Genomic DNA, 17307 nt, shown 5'->3' with positions numbered 1-17307 from the left:
TCCTGCCCCCGCCTCCAGCGCCCAGCCAAGCGGCAGCGGCGCCACCACCTGGCTGCGTCACGACGGCGGGCGGCGTGACCGCGGGCGGCCCTGTTCCCGCCTCGCCCTCATCGGCCTGCAGCACGCCGTCGTCTCTGCGCCGCAGCCTCCCGCCGCAGCTACCGCGCTGCCACTCGCAGCCATGTGACCTGCTGCTCCTGAAACCGGGTCTGAAGAGACGCCGCGACCCCGACAGACCCTGCGCCCGGCCCGTCCTCGACTTCACCAAGATGACACAGGTAATAAAAACACGCTGCTTGTTTGTTTTCAAAGAATTGAACGATTTACTGATCGACAGGCGAGCGTCCAGTCAGTCAAGTTATTTGTAAGCACACAGCTGAGCCGCCAAACCCCAGATATTGGAGGGGAGTTCTGGACTTTTCCAGAAGGACAAACGAGGGTCGGAGGGTCCACACAGTCGATCTCAGATCGATCATTTACATTCAAAACGTTTAACGCCATCGAGTCTGTCGAGTTCTTTCTAAGTAGATCTGACAGTCGTCAGCGTGACAGTGAAACGAGAGTCCATGTTTCCTGAAACTAGTATTAGCTCCGCCTCTGTTGCGTTATTGGCTGTTCAGGTTGTGTAACGCTCAGACTTCGAGTGGCAGATTTACAGCTGTGAATGTTTCATCCCGCAGACGCGCAGCATCGACCCGCAGTGTCTGGAGCGTGGCGGCGGCAGGCTGGCCTGCGGCGGCGACCTCTGCATGGGCATGGAGCCCTTCATGGGTGACTTCCGGGGCTCCTGCTCGCCGGCCGAGTGCCTGGGCAGGACCAGCATCGGGCCGCTGAGCGAGAGCGACGAGGAGTGCCGCGAGGACGACGAAGGAGAGGAGGAAGCAGACGAGCGTGAGGCGGCGCAGCAGGCGGTGTTCGAGCGGGACTGTACAGAGCTGGACTTGAACTTAATAGAAGAAAACTGACGTATTTGTAAATGAAGGCTGTTCTCTGTTCTTTAGTTTTATTTTGAAATTATCTAATCCCCCCATCCCCACTTCCTGGACCGCCACCATCTCAACACTCGGCGCCTCCTTGACACCAATCAGCAAGGCTCTCAGGAACAACACCTTCTCTCATTGGACGAGCTGATCGAAACGACAGTGATGATGTGGCTGCCGCCGTTAAACGCTCACCCGGAGCCTGAGGCGCCGTCGCCCGACGCTCTGCCTCTGAGGCACAGAGTTTCCTTGCCTCAGGCCTTCAAGCGCCATGCCGCAGCAGCGTCCTGAAACAGCATCACCACGCCGACCCGAACCAGAACAGAACCCCGAGCTCGTCTTCCTGAAACGTTCGAGTACGAAATGTGTCAGGTCACGTTCAGGAAACTAAAATATGGATCAGGTACCGAGGAGAAACATTTAGTCTGAAGGGTCTCGGGGTTAAAGGTTAAACTTTGCACTGTAGTGTTCAGCGCCACAGGGGGAGGGGTCATCACTTCCATCACACGAAAAAGAGCCAGAATAAAAAGCGAATACGTTTGTAAATATATTCAGAGTTCCACCGACTCTCCAGGAGAGCTGTGGTACCGCTGCTCCGCTGCAGCGTGAAAACATCGTCAAGGTCAGAATAAACAAACCGGGGTTCAATCTGCTCTGACCTCTGACCTTAGAGAAGAACGGGACGTAGACTGAGCGATATTTCATCCGTTCTGCTTCAGGCTCCGTTGTAAACACAGGTCGGCGTTTCACTTGGACGCCGTCCCGTTTCACAGAGGCGACGCTCAGCGACTCCGCGCTCGTTCCTGAGGCGCTGCCGTTTACAATCGAGCGTGTTCGCTTCATCGTGAAATCTGATGTCACACACACACCTGTCCGGTCACGTGACCTCGGCGTGGTGATGCGTTCAGGCTCCCGGCGGCTGTGCTGAGCGCCGGCAGCCACTGATGCTGTTGTTCACCTGAGTGTTCACAGATTCCTGCTGCACACACCCCAAAACCACTCCCCCCCCCGTGTGTGTGTGTGTGCGTGTATTCATATCTTTGTGGGGACCGTCCCCTCGACTTTGAAGACATGTTTGAGACTCAGAACGTGGTTTTAGTGTCAGGGTTACAGTTCGGCTACGGTTAGAGAAAGCATTATGTCAGTTATGTCCCCACAAGTATATGAGTAACCGTGTGTGTGTGTTCTGGCACTGACGTCACAGTCCTGGTGGTCATGTGACTTGTATCCAGACAGTTTGAAGTTTCGGGCAAACAGGTTGAAGAAAGCGAGCTCGATCCACATGAAGGAGTGGACACGAGCTGATGCGAACAGACGTCGGCGTAATGACAAACACTTTGACACATTAGGCTAACACGGAGGGGGTGGGGCTTATAACCCACTCGGGGCCATAGACTCCCAGCTCACCTGTGTAAATCATTAGTATTATCAGGGGCCTCTTTGACCGACAGGTGCTGACATGCTGTGTGGGTAATTGTACTAACAGACCATCCAAGAAGCCCGAGCTCCAGTTTTTTGAGGAAGTTGTCAGGACAAAGTAAAGTACGTCTCTGATATTTGGAGTACACGTTGCCTCTTTTCCTTCTGTGTGACTGCTGGACTTTATGAAGGTTTGTCCCAGCAGGTGTAGCTGTTGGTGTACCAGTCGCACACGGTTGGTTTGGTTACAGGTGCAGTGTTATAGGTCAGCGAGAGTTTTCTGTGTTACAGCAATTACACATTTCTGTGAGTCTGGATTCAGTCTGGATGCTCAGAAACATCGTGCGCTGTGAACATGGAAACGCTGGCTGAAAAAGTGACTTTGCTCTCATTCTAACTTGAAACCCTCAAAAACACAACAAAACAGTCCTCTGAGCGTCCACGTCATTCTTTACAGTTTTGTATGTGTCACGTTTTTGTGTCATGTGCCCCACAAAAGCTCAACGCAGTAACTATATGAGACTTGACTTTGTTATGTGTTACACGTACGTGACGCTGGGGGAGAAAACAAGTTAAAGCTAGTGTGTCCGCTCTTTACCGTTTCCATTATTTTGAAAAAACATCGTTTTGCTCCAAGATCTCAGTTAAACAGCTGCACTCCACCATAAACAACAAACTGTTAATGCTAAGCGCTAACTAGCCAAGCTTAGCAGAGCAGCAGTAGCCAGAGGAGTATCTGATAAAGTCATGTGGGTAAATTTAATGAAGTAAACTGAGGGAGTAATGCAGATGTTGTATTTATTTCAAAACACTGTGTAATATTTATTTATTTTGTTAGAGTGTAAGACTAAGGTTTAGTTTGGCTCAAACTTTAGCAATACTTTAGCTTGTGTAGTTACTGCGATCTGCCTTTAGGGGGCAGCGCTGCAATCTCATTAACAAATAGTTTTTTGTGGGTTTCAAACTCATCGATGATGAAATGCAAAGCTTCACTTTTTGTGACAGTTTGTACATTTTCGTGTCACATGTAATATCTGCTGGTGATTCTGTGTTAGCACTGATGAAGCCAGTATTTCAAATTTTCAACATATTCAGAAATACAGTCGTCTTCCTCTGATGCTTCATGTTTATGCCTTTAGCATGTTACCTTGGCATAAAAATATAGAAGCACAAGAATCTTAGAAAATGTTGGATGGGTTTCACTGAATTCTTTAAACCAACGACTCCCAAAGTCCAGAGTGCTGAGGCCCACTGCAAAACCACAAACTCACATGGGCCTCTAAAGGTTAAATCCTCATCCTAATAAAGTGACATGAGTGATGTATTACCTTGAAATAGCACTTAAAAACTTAAATAGCACACACTGTTGGCTGTACATTGTTAATGCTACTCAGGCATATCACAGTTTATGGCTAAGGTGTGGCACTGGGACACAAACTTTAATACAAGAGCTGTAAATTTAGGCGAAAGTAATGACTAATATCACAAAGAGCCTTTTATTATTATTGTTTATATGAATATGTTACTGTACACACTTGTGATTTTCAAACTGAATTTCAATTAATGATGTGGCCTGCCTACAATATCTTCATAGGCCACCAGGGGGCTCCAGTCTGCATTTTGGGAGTCACTGATTTAAACAATCATTATGAACTTGAATTTGCATTAAGAAATTGTGTTTATTCATTAAAGATGTTAGGGTATATTCATTGAAGATGATTAAATCACCTAACGATCATGAAAAACGCCCGTGACACGAGAATAAATTGGCAGAGGTATGCCAGGGTGCTACATGTTTAAATTAAAGTTGTGATAGGTGTCACTTAGAAAGTCCTGATCAGTGCTGAAGGTAAGAAAAAAACAAGGCTACAGGTTAATTTTCCCAAACTTGTGAAAGGAAAAACCCTAAATTCATACTGTGTCCCTGTAACACAATTAAACACAGTGTCCCCATTACACACATAGGAAAGCACACCCACACACACACCCTTCCCGCCCGCCTCCTGGTTTGGTTCGTTTCTGTTGATTGGTCCATAACACTCAGCATAAGCCTTAAGTAAACATACTCTATTATTCTGTAAACATTAAAAAGAAAAAAAGACGAAACTAACAGAGAACAAAAGGAAACGTGTACTGTAGCTGTTACATTTTTAGTCCTTCTGTTCATTTTCTGCTGTTTTTCTTAATATTTCTAATCTGATGTCTGAGCACGGCGAGACTGTCGTCATGAACGCATCGTGTTTGAAAAAAAATAAGTGAGAAAAGCTCCGTGACGAGGAGGAGGAGCCGTGTACAGAGTTAGCGAGAGTCTCGGACATCTCTTGTCTTTTAGAAAATGTTTTTTATTGTATGTGATTTCAAAAAAATGACGACATGGCAATTTGAAAAGCAGTTTGTGAATAAATTAAGTTTATTGAGAATTATTTTACAAAGAAAGGGGAAAAACTGGTGTCTCGTGTCTTTATTTGCTCACAGTCGCAGGTTAAAGGAGCACGCCGCCAGTTCATGGACGGTCCAGGAAGCACATGCAGGTTCAGTTCTTATTAAAAGTGGGTTAACAGCAAATGTCAGGAAAATGTTGAAGGTTCTTTAACTTCAACTCAATCAGCAGCCAGATGTTTGGAGCTCAGACGGGTGTGTGTTCAGCCCTGACACAGAAAACGTGTGCCAGAGAAACCAGTTTAAAAGAACTACCAGTGCAGAGAACGGTGATGAAACCAGTATCTGGGCAAGGTGCGAATATCTAAGGACCGTTTAATAAAGTATTAGTGCGGGGGTGGGGGGATCAGCTCCATGTCGCCTCCGTCTGGCAGATAAAGCTGCACCAGGGAGACGGAGGCGCTTCGCTGTTCACGTGTAGGTGATGAGTCATCGCTGAAAGCTAAACTTGACAGTTTATTACAAACAGTGAAAAACGTCCCCGTAAAACTACAGACCAAAGACTGCTGGGAGGCTTCAGTTTTTCTCTGTGGGGGTGCTCTCTGAGGTGGAGGTGCCGCTCCCCTCTGCTCCAGCGCTGGAGGCGGAGGCGGTGACGGCCGGGGCTGAGGTGAAGCTGATGGGGACGATCCTCTCCTTCCCGTCGTTGGCGGGGTTCTCCCGCGGCGCCTGAATCTGCAGCTGGCCTCCCAACAGCGAGCAGGTGACGGCCTCGGGGTCGACGCCGTCCGGCAGGTCGAACTCCTGCCTGAACTCCTGGCACTTGTAGGTGTAGCAGCCCTTCCCGTCCTCCTGCTTCTTCTCCGTTCTGCCACTCACCCTCAGCTTGCGGCCCACCTGCTTCACCGACAGCTCCTCCGGGGAGAACTCCTTCGTGTCCAGGCTGAGGGCAAAGGTGGTGCCGTCCCTCCCCAGCTCCTGGAAGGCGATGGGCTTGAAGACCCCCGTGCAGGAGGATGTCTGATCGATCTCCTCAAAGATCTTCTGGTGCAGCCGCTCCATGAACTCGATGCTCTGCTTCATCTCCTGCATGTGACGGATCATCTCCCGCTCGATGTGGTAGAAAAGCGGCCGGGTCTCGGGCCACAGGCTGCGGACGGGCCAGTGCAGGTCCAGGAAAGGCGTCATGGTGGCGGGGGACATCTGGATGACACTGGGGCACAACATCCTGTTATCCTGGAGGTGGAGGTGGTGGTGCTGGTTTGTGACGAGCTGCTTCAGTCTCAAGTCTGTCTGCCTGATGGCCGTCCTCCCTGCTGTTTTTATACGCTGACCACCGCCCACATGCACCCACCCATGGAAAGTTCCAGCTACATTCCTGTGTGTGTGTGTGTGTGCGTTCACCTGCTGTATAAAGACCATGACTGAGTCCTGCAGCAGAAATAGAACAAAGCTGAGATGTGTTGGCATGTGGCAGCTGAACACACACACACACACATGCACACACACACACGCCTGTATGTCTGTCTTTGTGGGGATTAATCATGACTCCCCACAAAAACAGGACATTTGAATAAAGGCTTATTTTCATGGGAAATAATATGGGAATAATCATTTTCATTATTTCTAATGAAAAACATAAAGAGGACCTAAAATTAGATATGGTGATAAGTCTTTGTACAAAAACAAACTCGCCCAGGAAAAGCGTCCAAACATGAGAAAAGTCGCGTGAAACAGTCCCAACATCAGACTGAAGTTTCTGTGTGTAATCGTCTGCTTTTATAGAGGCAAAAACAGTCCCCGTGTGAATACAAGGACCCAATTTTATGGGTTAGTCCTGACATGAGACTAAAGCTGGTATTTTATGAGAAGAGGGTCCTCACTTGACAAGAAACGGTATGAGGTAAAGTACACAGAGCTGTATGTCATAAGCAAAAATGATCAAGCTTGAACTGAGTAACGGTCGATGCAGCGTCACAGGGTCAAATGTCCTCAGAAAGTTTAAACCTGACACAGATAGATCACACACACACACAGGAAGTCGAGTTTCCACCAGGTCTGGAGACGTATGGTGTGTAACCCTGATCTGTCTGTAACCATACCTGGGTCCCCACTTTGCTGCTTTGTGAACACATGTATGTCCCCATAACACAATGACACACTGTGTTGGTAAAACTGTAGTAAGGGTGCCGAGAAGCTGGACTCGGGGCCAGCATGGAGACGGGCAGCGGTCACGCTCTTTGTTCTTCAGCTCGGCTCTGCTGGCATTAGTGCAACTTACATCCAGCTGTTTGGGGCTCACCTGGGAAGCGCCCGCTCTAACGTTTAATGACGCTGTACTGCGTTAATAACAGCTGCTGAGTTTCAGCCGCCTCTGTTCGTATTTCTGTTAAATGGATGTTTTTAAACCGTCTCACAGTTTAAAACGCTGCTGAGTGACGTCAGCCTCCGCCTTTATCCTGTGAGCAGATCGCACTGAGCTGTCACCGCCATCATTTCTATTTTTGCCTGCATTTTTTCCGCTCCTCCCACCCTGCTGTTTCCCGGCCAATCACACGTCGACATGAACCTAATCACGTGTCAGCGCTTCAGCTGACACGTGGCGTTGAGCTCTTTGAATAGGACGTTTCCCGTATGCTCGCCGTGAGCGGGGGATTAGCTCAAATGGTAGAGCGCTCGCTTAGCATGCGAGAGGTAGCGGGATCGATGCCCGCATCCTCCACGTTTTCTTACTCCTCCGTGTTTTAGTCCCTGTGGATCTGTGCCGCCCTTTGGACTCTGACCCGCGCGTGGATTTCGGTTTGGTTGTGTTTAAGCTCAGGTACATTTTACATTAAAAACACTCTGGTGGGGTACATAAGACATGAGATAATTAGCTCACTGCGTGGATAATTGTAACTGTGGGCTCACAGTCTGAAGCACCGCTGTTGCTGTGACTCAGCACTCTGTAAATAAAATTATGGGTAATTAAATATAACAACTTGTAAAATAAAATAAAGCTAAATTTAAAAAATATGGAAAAGTACCCAAAAAAGCAAATAAAGTATTATTTGAATATGAAAATAAAAGAATATATAATGGACGATGCAGTAATAAATACTGAAAATAAGCAGTTAATAAATAAATCCCCCCGCTGGCTCCTTCGGTTTTCTTGTACATTTATTCAGATGTTAAATAAACACAGCAAATAAGAAGATTTCATGTATTCCTCAGTCACACACTTTCATTAAAAACAAGTCTAAATGCAGGAAGAGGATTTGGTTTGCTGGCCTCAAACACTTCTTTGTGCTGTCCACTGGGGGGCGCTGTTCACCTGCAAACATTAGCTGGTGAACAGCTTGGCTCACAGCAGAAACAGTTCTTGTGACTTCTCCACCCTCCATCACAGTCAGAACATCTGATGAGAAATAAACCCGACACCACAAACCATGAAAAGATCTGCAGATCACGTTTCCCTCACCTGCCAGGCCCTGATGAGCGTTAGCAGCGGTAACCAGGTGAGGGTCACTTCAGGTATTCAGGTCAGTGAGTCACCTTTGCTAAGCTCACCTTTTTAAAGTTGTTTTTCCTCACGGTCATGTTTTTCTCTCTTCTTTTCTGTGTGTTTAATTCGCTGTATGTGGCGCTACCTGCTGGGTGTTATTCAGAGCCACACCTGTGGGGCCGACCAGCAGCCACGACCCGAAGACCCCCAAAGACAGCAGCTGAGACCAAAACCTCGTCAGGAAAAGTTTACGGAAGTTATATCATGCTGTTTATACTTCCTGTTTATCCAAGCTGGTACCTGGATGCTAACAGGTGAGCGGCTACTTCCTGGTGAAACTCTGCCCCCTGGTGGTGGGAGTGTACAAAAAGGCTTTGCACAGATTTCTGTTCCTCACCCAAAACAAAGCTTGTCTGTAGAGCGAGCTAATGTTCAATCAGAGCAGCAAACACTTGGAAACTGGAGAACATACAAAGACTTTCACACAATACTCGACTAAAAGTACTCAAGTATACTGCAGGCCGGTCCCTCCTATATGGACACGCCCCTTTAGCAAGAAAGCTCAAAGCACATCAGGAGTCGTCCTACTGGTCGTCATGGCGAACACATTTTAATTAGTCACTGCTTCAAGAAGGCGTGGGCAGCTTCGATGACCGTGACGTGGCTCCTACCCCTCGCAGCAGGTGTGGTGCTGGTGGTGGTCGGAGCTCGGGCCACGTGGAGCGGGGGCAAGTGGGCGTGGTGGTCATGCTGACGCAGCAAAAGCTGCAGCTGTTCGTTCTCACGCCTCAGGTCCTTGCTGTGCTTCCTCAGAGCTTCACGCTGCAGCACAGCACTGCTGCAGCTCCGCCGCAGCTGCTGCAGTTCCGGGAACCTACAGACGTCCTGCAGACCGATGGACAGGTGAGCTGACAACTGTCTGCAGGCCATATTGTACCTGTGGGGGAGGAGCTTCCTGGCACTGTGCTTGTTTTAGAAGCTGCACACCCACCTGGGAGCTCGCTAAAGTTAAACTAAAAGAATACAGGTTGGGGAAGGCGGAGCCTACCTTTGCTGGCGTGTCCTGTTGGCACTCGTCTGTGCGTTGTGATGATGATGATGTCAGTAACGTGTCGTGTTGCGTCTCCAGCCGGTGGCAGATGTCCGCGGCCCGTAGAACCCTCTCGCCCTGAAACAGCGGAGCACACGGAGGGTGAGAAGCAGTTCCGACAGGTGATGCAGACAGGTGAGGCGGGCTTCACCTTGGTGACGACGGCCTGCAGGTTCTTGGCGGCGGCGTCACCCTGGACGGTGAGCTCGGTGAGCCTCTTCCTCGCCGCCGTGTGCGACTGGGTCAGGTGGTCCTGGAGTGCGTGAGACCTGCAGTTGAGCTCATGTATGGTGGCGGTCAGGTCCTCTTCCAGCGAGCTGTTTTCTGCCTTGTTGGAGATCATCTTCTCCCTCAGCCTGCGGACGGCGTCCTGACAGGAAGTGAGCGAGCACAGTGAGTGCGTGTTAAAACGAACACGTTTACAGTTTACACACAAACTCCTCCTTCAAACAGCTGCAGGCATCATATTAGGACTTAAGGTATTTATTAGGGGGCGTGGCCTGAACGACTGATAATTCGTTTCCAGGACTGTGTTTGGCTCACCCGGGTCAGCTGACTGTGGATGTGACACACCTGTGACACACCTGTACGTATGAGCTCAGCTCAGAGACAGGTGGAGGTGTTGTGAGCGCACTGACCTCCAGCTTCTTGGTGGTCTTCAAGTCTTCGCTGATCTTCTTCTGTTTGTCTGCGAGCTGCTTCTCGAGCTGCGTTACCTTGACGATACTTTTCTGCAGGTGCTCTAAGCTCGTCTGGGTGGCGTCACTCACCTCCTCCCTGCCCTCCAGAGCAGCCACCTGTGCACAGAGAGGGGGTCAGCGCAGCCGGACGGGCCTGAGAGGTAGAGGGAGACCACGGGCCGGCGCCATACCTGCTCCTCCAGAGAGCACGTGTACATCGCCAGCGTGTCCTCGAGCAGCATCCTGATGTCATTCATGGCGTCCGTGTTGTGCAACTCCGCCGTCAGGGTCAGCTCCTGCAGCTGGATCTCCTGCTGCTGAGACTGCTCCAACATCTGCTGCCTGAAACGCCACACAGGGTCAGAGGTCAACACAGCTCCACCGGCTTCAGGCCACCGGATCATGTGACTGACTTTAGCTCACAGGCTTGGAGGAGGCGCTGACGGCAGGTGAGCGAGCGGAGCATACGACTCACCTCTGAGAGCTGACGCTGGCGCTGACGTCCTCCAGGGCACGCTCCCACTGCTGCTGCAGACCCTGCAGCCGTGCGGCCTGCAGCGCCCACAGCGCCTCCATGTGGTGCAGGTGGAAGCGCTGCATGTGCGCCTCCTGGCGCTCCGTCTCCTGCACGTCGCCCACCAGCTTCTGCAACACAAACGGGCAGGAGTCTGGTCAGCGGGGTAAGACGAGTGTGGGAGGCGGGGTGAGCACAGGCGAGGGGCGGAGCACCTGGACGATGCTGTCCAGGTCGTCCAGCGTCCTCTCAAACGTCTGCTGGAGCACGATGATGTCATGGCGCAGCTCGGCATCCCTGGTCTGGCGGAGGATTGCCCTCCAGCCGTCGTGGAGCTTCAGCAGGTTCACAGCAGTGTTCCTCTGCTCCTTCTGCAGCTTGTCCTACAACGCACACACACACACACACACACACACACACACACACACACACACACACACACACACAGTGTGAGGCGTTCAACAAGAGCCAGCAGCAGAAAGTCAAAGAGGCCACGCCCCCTACAGTGATCCAGGTGTTCCCTCTGTGTCACCTTCAGGAACAGGCCGAGCGTCTCCTCCTTCTTCTTCTTCAGCTCCTCCTCAGCCTGAGCGCGCTGCTGCAGGTGCACCTGTCTCTCCTCGTCAGACTTCCCCACACTCTTCTTCATCTTCTTTGACATGATGCCTCCTCGTCTCCTCGTCACGCTGAGAGGACAGCAGGTGGAGAAGGATGTTAGCTCCTACGGGTATTTGTGAGAAATAAGACCTGCAAACATGAGCTCATCGGGTTTAAGCTCCTCCTTTCAGAGTTACCACCTGACCCCAAACCAGCCTGTATATAAAAGATGGAAGTAGCCTCTGTCCTGTTAGCACGCCGGCTGCTGCACGTGTGGTGTTTCAGTCAGAAGGTTCAAGGTTCTTTATTTGTCACATGCATAGTTATACAAGTATAACACACAGTGAAATGTAGCCTGACACGCTCCTCGACATGTGCAAAAATGGGGGGGGGGGTAGGAAGAAGAGGAGATGATGTTCTTCAGCAGCCTCTCAAACACCTTCATTACTACCGAGGTCAGTGCAACTGGCCGGTAATCGTTCAGGGATGAGGGTTTGCTGTTCTTGGGCACAGGATGATGGTGGATCTTTTGAAGCATGTGGGGACCACAGACTTCTCCAGGGACTCGTTGAAGATGTAAGTGAACACACCTGCTAGCTGGTCAGCACAGCAGCGCAGCAGACGGCCGGTGATGCCGTCTGGCCCCGCCGCTTTCCTTGTGTTCACTCTCCTCAGTGCCGCAGTCCATCTTTACAGGAGTTCAGTGACTTTTTATCTCCCATCTTGAAGCTGTCCACGTCGTTAATAATTGGGGGTTTTAACATGCAACATGATGATGACGCTGACCTGCCAGAGGTTTTCTTAGCATCATGGACTCTTCATTTCCCACAGCATGTGTCCGGCCCCACTCACACCAAAGGACACTCTCTGGACCTCGTTTTATGTCGGACCATCCTCGTATCATTTTTAACCCGTCTATTTATTGGCCTCCTTCTCCTGTTCGTCATGTTTTTAGCTCGCGCACCTTAAATTCCTCTACGGCTGCTAACGTTTCTGATGTTTTTCATTTGTTCTGCCTGCTTCTAACGATGTTGATTTATTAACAAATGTTTTTAATAATTGTTGTCTTTCTATTTGAGATCATATTGGCCCCGTTAAAGCTACACTAGCCCTGTGTGAAAAGCCTCTCCCTGGACAAACGACAGCATTCGCTGTTTAAAGCGTGTCTGTCGTAAAGCGGAGCGTTTGTGGAGAAAAACTCGTTGACAGGTTCATCTCCTTCCCTAATCATGACTACAGGGCCCTGCACGGTGTAGCTCCAGCTTACATCGGTGAGCTTCTTCATCGCCCCAGCATGCGACCAGCTTGCTGGCTGTCCAGCACACAAGGCTAAAAACAGAAGGTGACAGAGCGTCAGTGGCTCCCTTTGATCTGTGGACTCGTCTCTTTTAAAAAGCAGTTAGAAACGTATCTGTTTAAACTTGCTTTTGGTTGATTTCGTTTGTTTGAGGTCGTCTGTCCATTTCTGCTTCTGTGAAGCACTTTGTGATCTTATCTTGAAAGGTGCTATATAAATAAAATTTTACTTTACTTTTACTCCACCTTCAGGTTTCTGTGCAGCCACACCACCATCGCCCTGGTAAAGAAGGCCAGCAGCAGCTGCACCTCCTCCGTGTCCTGAGGAAGAAGAACCTGGACCAGGAGCTGCTGCTGACCTTCTCCCCTCCTCGGTGGAGAGCGTGCTCCTCCTGCCTGCTGTTTGTAGTCAGTGCTGGGTTTGGATTAACGATTTTCCAGAATCTCAGGTTAAAGCTCACAAAATTTCAGCAAACCAGAGCAGATTCTGCACAAAGACGTAAACACAAAGCGCACGTCAGCCGACAGCCGCAGATTGTGATGCGTCCGCGCTTCGTGTTTACGTCTTTTTTTGCGCTGGAGTCTGAGCTGCAGGTTTGTCTCTCAGACCAAAACTGACCGAACCAGCAGCAGAAGAAGATCCAAACGACACTTCACATAAACATCGTCATGAATTCACTTTGACTTTTGCTGCTTTCCTTCCAGCTCTTCAGTTTTTGTTCTCCTGCAGAATATTTTAAGGTTATTTGCTATAAACAGCCAGGACAGGAAACTCTGTTTGATCCTGTTACTTTGACTCAAAGGCCTCTGCTGTGACGCTCACGCCTCGATGAAGTCTCACAGTGTCAGCTTCGCTTTCATAGACATAAAAATACTGATGGATGATCAGAATGATCGTATATGTGACTGAGGCCCAGCTCAGTCATTAACACCGCCCACAACACGACTGGCTGCCCCTGGAGGCCATCGACGGGTCCTCCTGTCTCAGGTAAACCCTCACAGGTGACCCCGCCCACACCTGCTTGCCACACTCAGGCTTCTGCAGTAAGTTTCTGTCCTGAGCGTCTCCGGCAGTTGGCGCCGTTGCTAGGCAACAGCAGCAGCGCGTGTCTGATGACAGCTCGTGGACCCTCGTTTCCAAATGTAATTATATTTAACTCAAAGCCAGCGAGCGGCTCTTTGATCTGCACCGCGCGCAGTGACGTCGCCCCGGTTTCCCGTTAACGTGGGCGCAGGTGAAGGTCAGACACTTCCGGTCTTACCGTTCAGGAGAGCCGCTGCAGACCCGCGACTGTGACCTCCGCGTTTGCGATCCGTCACCATAGCAACGGCGTCAGCCGGGGTCACGTGACAGCCGTCAGCTGTTTGCAGATATTTCAACAGAAGAAGAATTTAAATTTAAGTTGTTCTAAAACCAAACGACCGGAAACAGCTGAAACACCCGAGTCTGAGCCGACGTCTGAACCAGAGGCGGAGCCAGACATTTGAAACACCCGGGGCTTAGCCCTAAAGGGTGGTATGCATGTGGGATTTTTTTGGGGGGGGGGGGGGTTAGAAATGACTGAAAGATTAATTGGCTCTGTTTTGAGTTTTGTTCAAAAAAGAATGACTTCATAGAGGGAAAAATATATATCACATGTGCAGGACACCTTAAACTAGTTTTTTAATTAAGCAGCAAGAAAGAACAAAGTCGGGCTGTATCAAGACACGAGGACTAAACCCCGATTCAACCAGACCCAGAACTGATCCAGAATTAACACAGGACTACAACAGTTCAAAATCAGGACTACTGAGGACTTAACCAAGACAGAACCAGAATCAGAACTAGATGATAGTAGCACTAAAAATCATCATAGACCTGCACTACACTTATTTTTTAATAATACCAAAGTACAATATTTAGATTGAGAAAAGTTTATATAATTATTCAGCCTTGTTGTGCAAACAAGCTGCATAACTTAATAAATATAGAATTTGAAAATTAACAAACCTAAAAAGAAACACGAGGTACGAGATACATGAGGACCTGTGATACGGTGATACTTTTGGTAAACAACCATGTGACTAACATGTGTGTCTCACCTGCTCTTGTTCCCTCTTTGTGCTGACAATCATAAAATCTACAGTTGAAACCAGATATTTACTCTTCAGATAAAAACACTTTTTTAATTGTAACATCAAATCAGACTAAATGTTTATTTTTTTAGATAAATATAAAAACATATTTGTTAACTTTAAGAGTAAAGAGAGAAACTGTCTGTATTTCTTAATTGTAAATGGCACCAAATTGTATTCAAACTGAGCCACACTTATGGAGCTCCACAGTTCTGTTCCTGCTGTTTTGGTTGACATCTCTTGATGTTCCCGTGTCACAGAAACAGCCTCTGTGTTTTGCCTTATATGCATCCACAGCTGTGCCACCAGTTTACTCACATGGACTCTACTAACCAATCAGAAGCTTCTTCAGCTCAGAATGGAATCGTCTGCAGTTTCTTATTAATTAACAATAAACTTAGTATACAGGGAGTGCAGAATTATTAGGCAAATGAGTATTTTGTCCACATCGTCCTCTTCATGCATGTTGTCTTACTCCAAGCTGTATAGGCTCGAAAGCCTACTACCAATTAAGCATATTAGGTGATGTGCATCTCTGTAATGAGAAGGGGTGTGGTCTAATGACATCAACACCCTATATCAGGTGTGCATAATTATTAGGCAACGTCCTTTCCTTTGGCAAAACGGGTCAAAAGAAGGACTTGACAGGCTCAGAAAAGTCAAAAATAGTGAGATATCTTGCAGAGGGATGCAGCAGTCTCAACATTGCAAAACTTCTGAAGCGTGATCATCGACCAATCAAGCGTTTCATTCAAAATAGTCAACAGGGTCACAAGAAGCGTGTGGAAAAAACAAGGCCAAAATAACTGCCCATGAACTGAGAAAAGTCAAGCGTGCAGCTGCCAAGATGCCACTTGCCACCAGTTTGGCCATATTTCAGAGCTGCAACATCACTGGAGTGCCCAAAAGCACAAGGTGTGCAATACTCCTTCCCAAATCAAAACCCTGGATTAACGGAGATGTCCGCGCGGCACTGGCGGCACGGAGCACCGCCTTTGCCTCCGCGAACACATCGGACTACAAACACGCACATTACCAACTCCGGAAGACGATCAAAGCAGCCAAACGTGAGTACAGGGACAGGGTGGAGCAACAGTTTGACAACCCTCGGAGTATGTGGCAGGGACTAAACACGATCACAGACTTTAGAGGGAAAACCAGCACACCGCAGACCACGGCCTCTCTGTGTGAGGAACGTATTCTACGCTAGATTCGACGCAGCGAACACCATGAGACCGGACAGTGTGCGCACCGCGGATGACGTCAGTGCGCACACTGTGTCTGAGGAGGATGTGCGGAGGTGCTTCAGGAAGGTGAACGCACGCAAAGCTACTGGTCCGGACGGGATTCCCGGCCGCGTCCTCAGGTCATGCGCGGCTCAGCTGGCTGGAGTGTTCACGCACATCTTCAACCTTTCCCTTTCTCTCTCTGTAGTCCCAGCCTGCTTCAAAATGGCCACCGTCGTCCCTGTACCCAAATCCTCCACCATCTCCTCATTGAACGACTGGCGACCTGTAGCCCTGACCCCCATCGTAAGCAAATGCTTCGAGAAGCTGGTCAGGGACTTCATCTGCTCTGCACTACCCGACTCACTGGACCCTCTACAGTTTGCATACCGCCACAACAGGTCCACTGATGATGCCATAGCCCTGACACTACACACTGCCCTGTCACACCTGGAGAAGAGAGACACGTATGTGAGGATGCTGTTTGTAGATTACAGCTCAGCATTCAATACCATCGTTCCCTCGAAGCTGGACAGGAAACTGCAGGATCTAGGACTGAGCAGCTCCCTCTGCAGCTGGATCCTTAGCTTCCTGTCTGACAGACGCCAGGTGGTCAGACTGGGCAGCATCACCTCATCCCCCATCACACTGAACACTGGTGCTCCACAGGGGTGTGTACTGAGCCCTCTCCTGTACTCACTCTACACCTACGACTGCACAGCCACTAACAGCTCCAACATCATTGTGAAGTTTGCGGACGACACTACAGTGGTGGGTCTTATCACCAACGGTGATGAGACGGCTTACAGGGAGGAGGTCAGCGCCCTGACCCACTGGTGTCAAGACAACCATCTCACCCTCAACGTCGCAAAGACAAAGGAGCTGATAGTGGACTTCCGGAGGTGCAGAGAAGTACACACCCCCATCACCATCAACGGCGCTGCTGTGGAGAGAGTGAGCAGCTTCCGGTCCTTGGTGTACATCTGGCTGAGGATCTTACGTGGTCAGTACACACAAACAAAACAGTGAAGAAGGCGCAGCAGCGCCTCTTCTTTCTCAGGAGACTGAAAAGATTCGGCATGAGCCCCCGCATCCTCAGGACCTTCTATCACTGTGCCATTGAGAGCATCCTCACTGGATGCATCACCACCTGGTATGGCAACAGCACCGCCTACAACTGCAAAGCTCTCCAGCGAGTAGTGCGGTGCTCTGAACGGATAATTGGAGGTGAGCTTCCCTCCCTCCAAGACATCTACAGGAAGCGCTGCCTGAGGAAAGCGGGGAGGATCATCAAGGACTCCAGTCACCCCAGCATAAACTGTTCAGACTGCTTCCATCAGGAAGGAGGTTCTGCAGCATCCGGTCCCGTACCAGCAGACTGAGAGACAGCTTCTTCCACCAGGCCATCAGACTGCTGAACACGTCATAGACACCTCAGCTTCACTACTGGAACTTTAACATTATGCACTCCATACTGTACAGTAACGCCACTGTTTTGCACATATTCAACTCTGTATATTTTATTTT

At 49.4% G+C, this 17307-nt stretch overlaps 2 protein-coding genes, 1 non-coding gene and 1 pseudogene across 4 annotated transcripts in view; 2 read left to right on the top strand and 2 right to left on the bottom strand.

Moving 5' to 3' along the window:
- Positions 1–981, top strand: part of LOC113031042 (protein FAM53C-like) — a 9198-nt gene extending 8217 nt beyond the window's left edge. For both annotated transcript variants that reach the window (XM_026182898.1, XM_026182897.1), the window contains exons 3-4: positions 1–278; positions 681–981. The exon at positions 1–278 is cut by the window's left edge and continues 735 nt beyond it. In XM_026182898.1, coding sequence (XP_026038683.1) covers positions 1–278; positions 681–965 — 563 coding nt within the window. In that variant the 3' untranslated portion in view covers positions 966–981. The remainder of the gene's footprint in view (positions 279–680) is intronic.
- A 3805-nt stretch (positions 982–4786) lies between these two features.
- On the bottom strand, positions 4787–6089 carry LOC113031057 (heat shock protein beta-11-like). Its single transcript, XM_026182929.1, has one exon. It carries the CDS (start codon positions 6003–6005, stop codon positions 5355–5357), a length of 651 nt encoding a protein of 216 aa, XP_026038714.1. The 5' UTR covers positions 6006–6089; the 3' UTR covers positions 4787–5354.
- Positions 6090–7427: 1338 nt separating this feature from the next.
- On the top strand, positions 7428–7500 carry trnaa-agc (transfer RNA alanine (anticodon AGC)). Its single transcript has one exon. It is a non-coding gene; the product is annotated as a tRNA-Ala (tRNA).
- Positions 7501–7916: 416 nt separating this feature from the next.
- On the bottom strand, positions 7917–13909 carry LOC113031063 (dynein regulatory complex subunit 2-like; annotated as a pseudogene).
- Between the last annotated feature and the right edge of the window lie 3398 nt (positions 13910–17307).

This window comes from Astatotilapia calliptera, chromosome 10 (genome assembly GCF_900246225.1).
Source record: "Astatotilapia calliptera chromosome 10, fAstCal1.2, whole genome shotgun sequence".
Taxonomy (NCBI): Eukaryota; Metazoa; Chordata; class Actinopteri; order Cichliformes; family Cichlidae; genus Astatotilapia; species Astatotilapia calliptera.
This window is presented reverse-complemented; position numbering and strand designations above follow the sequence as displayed.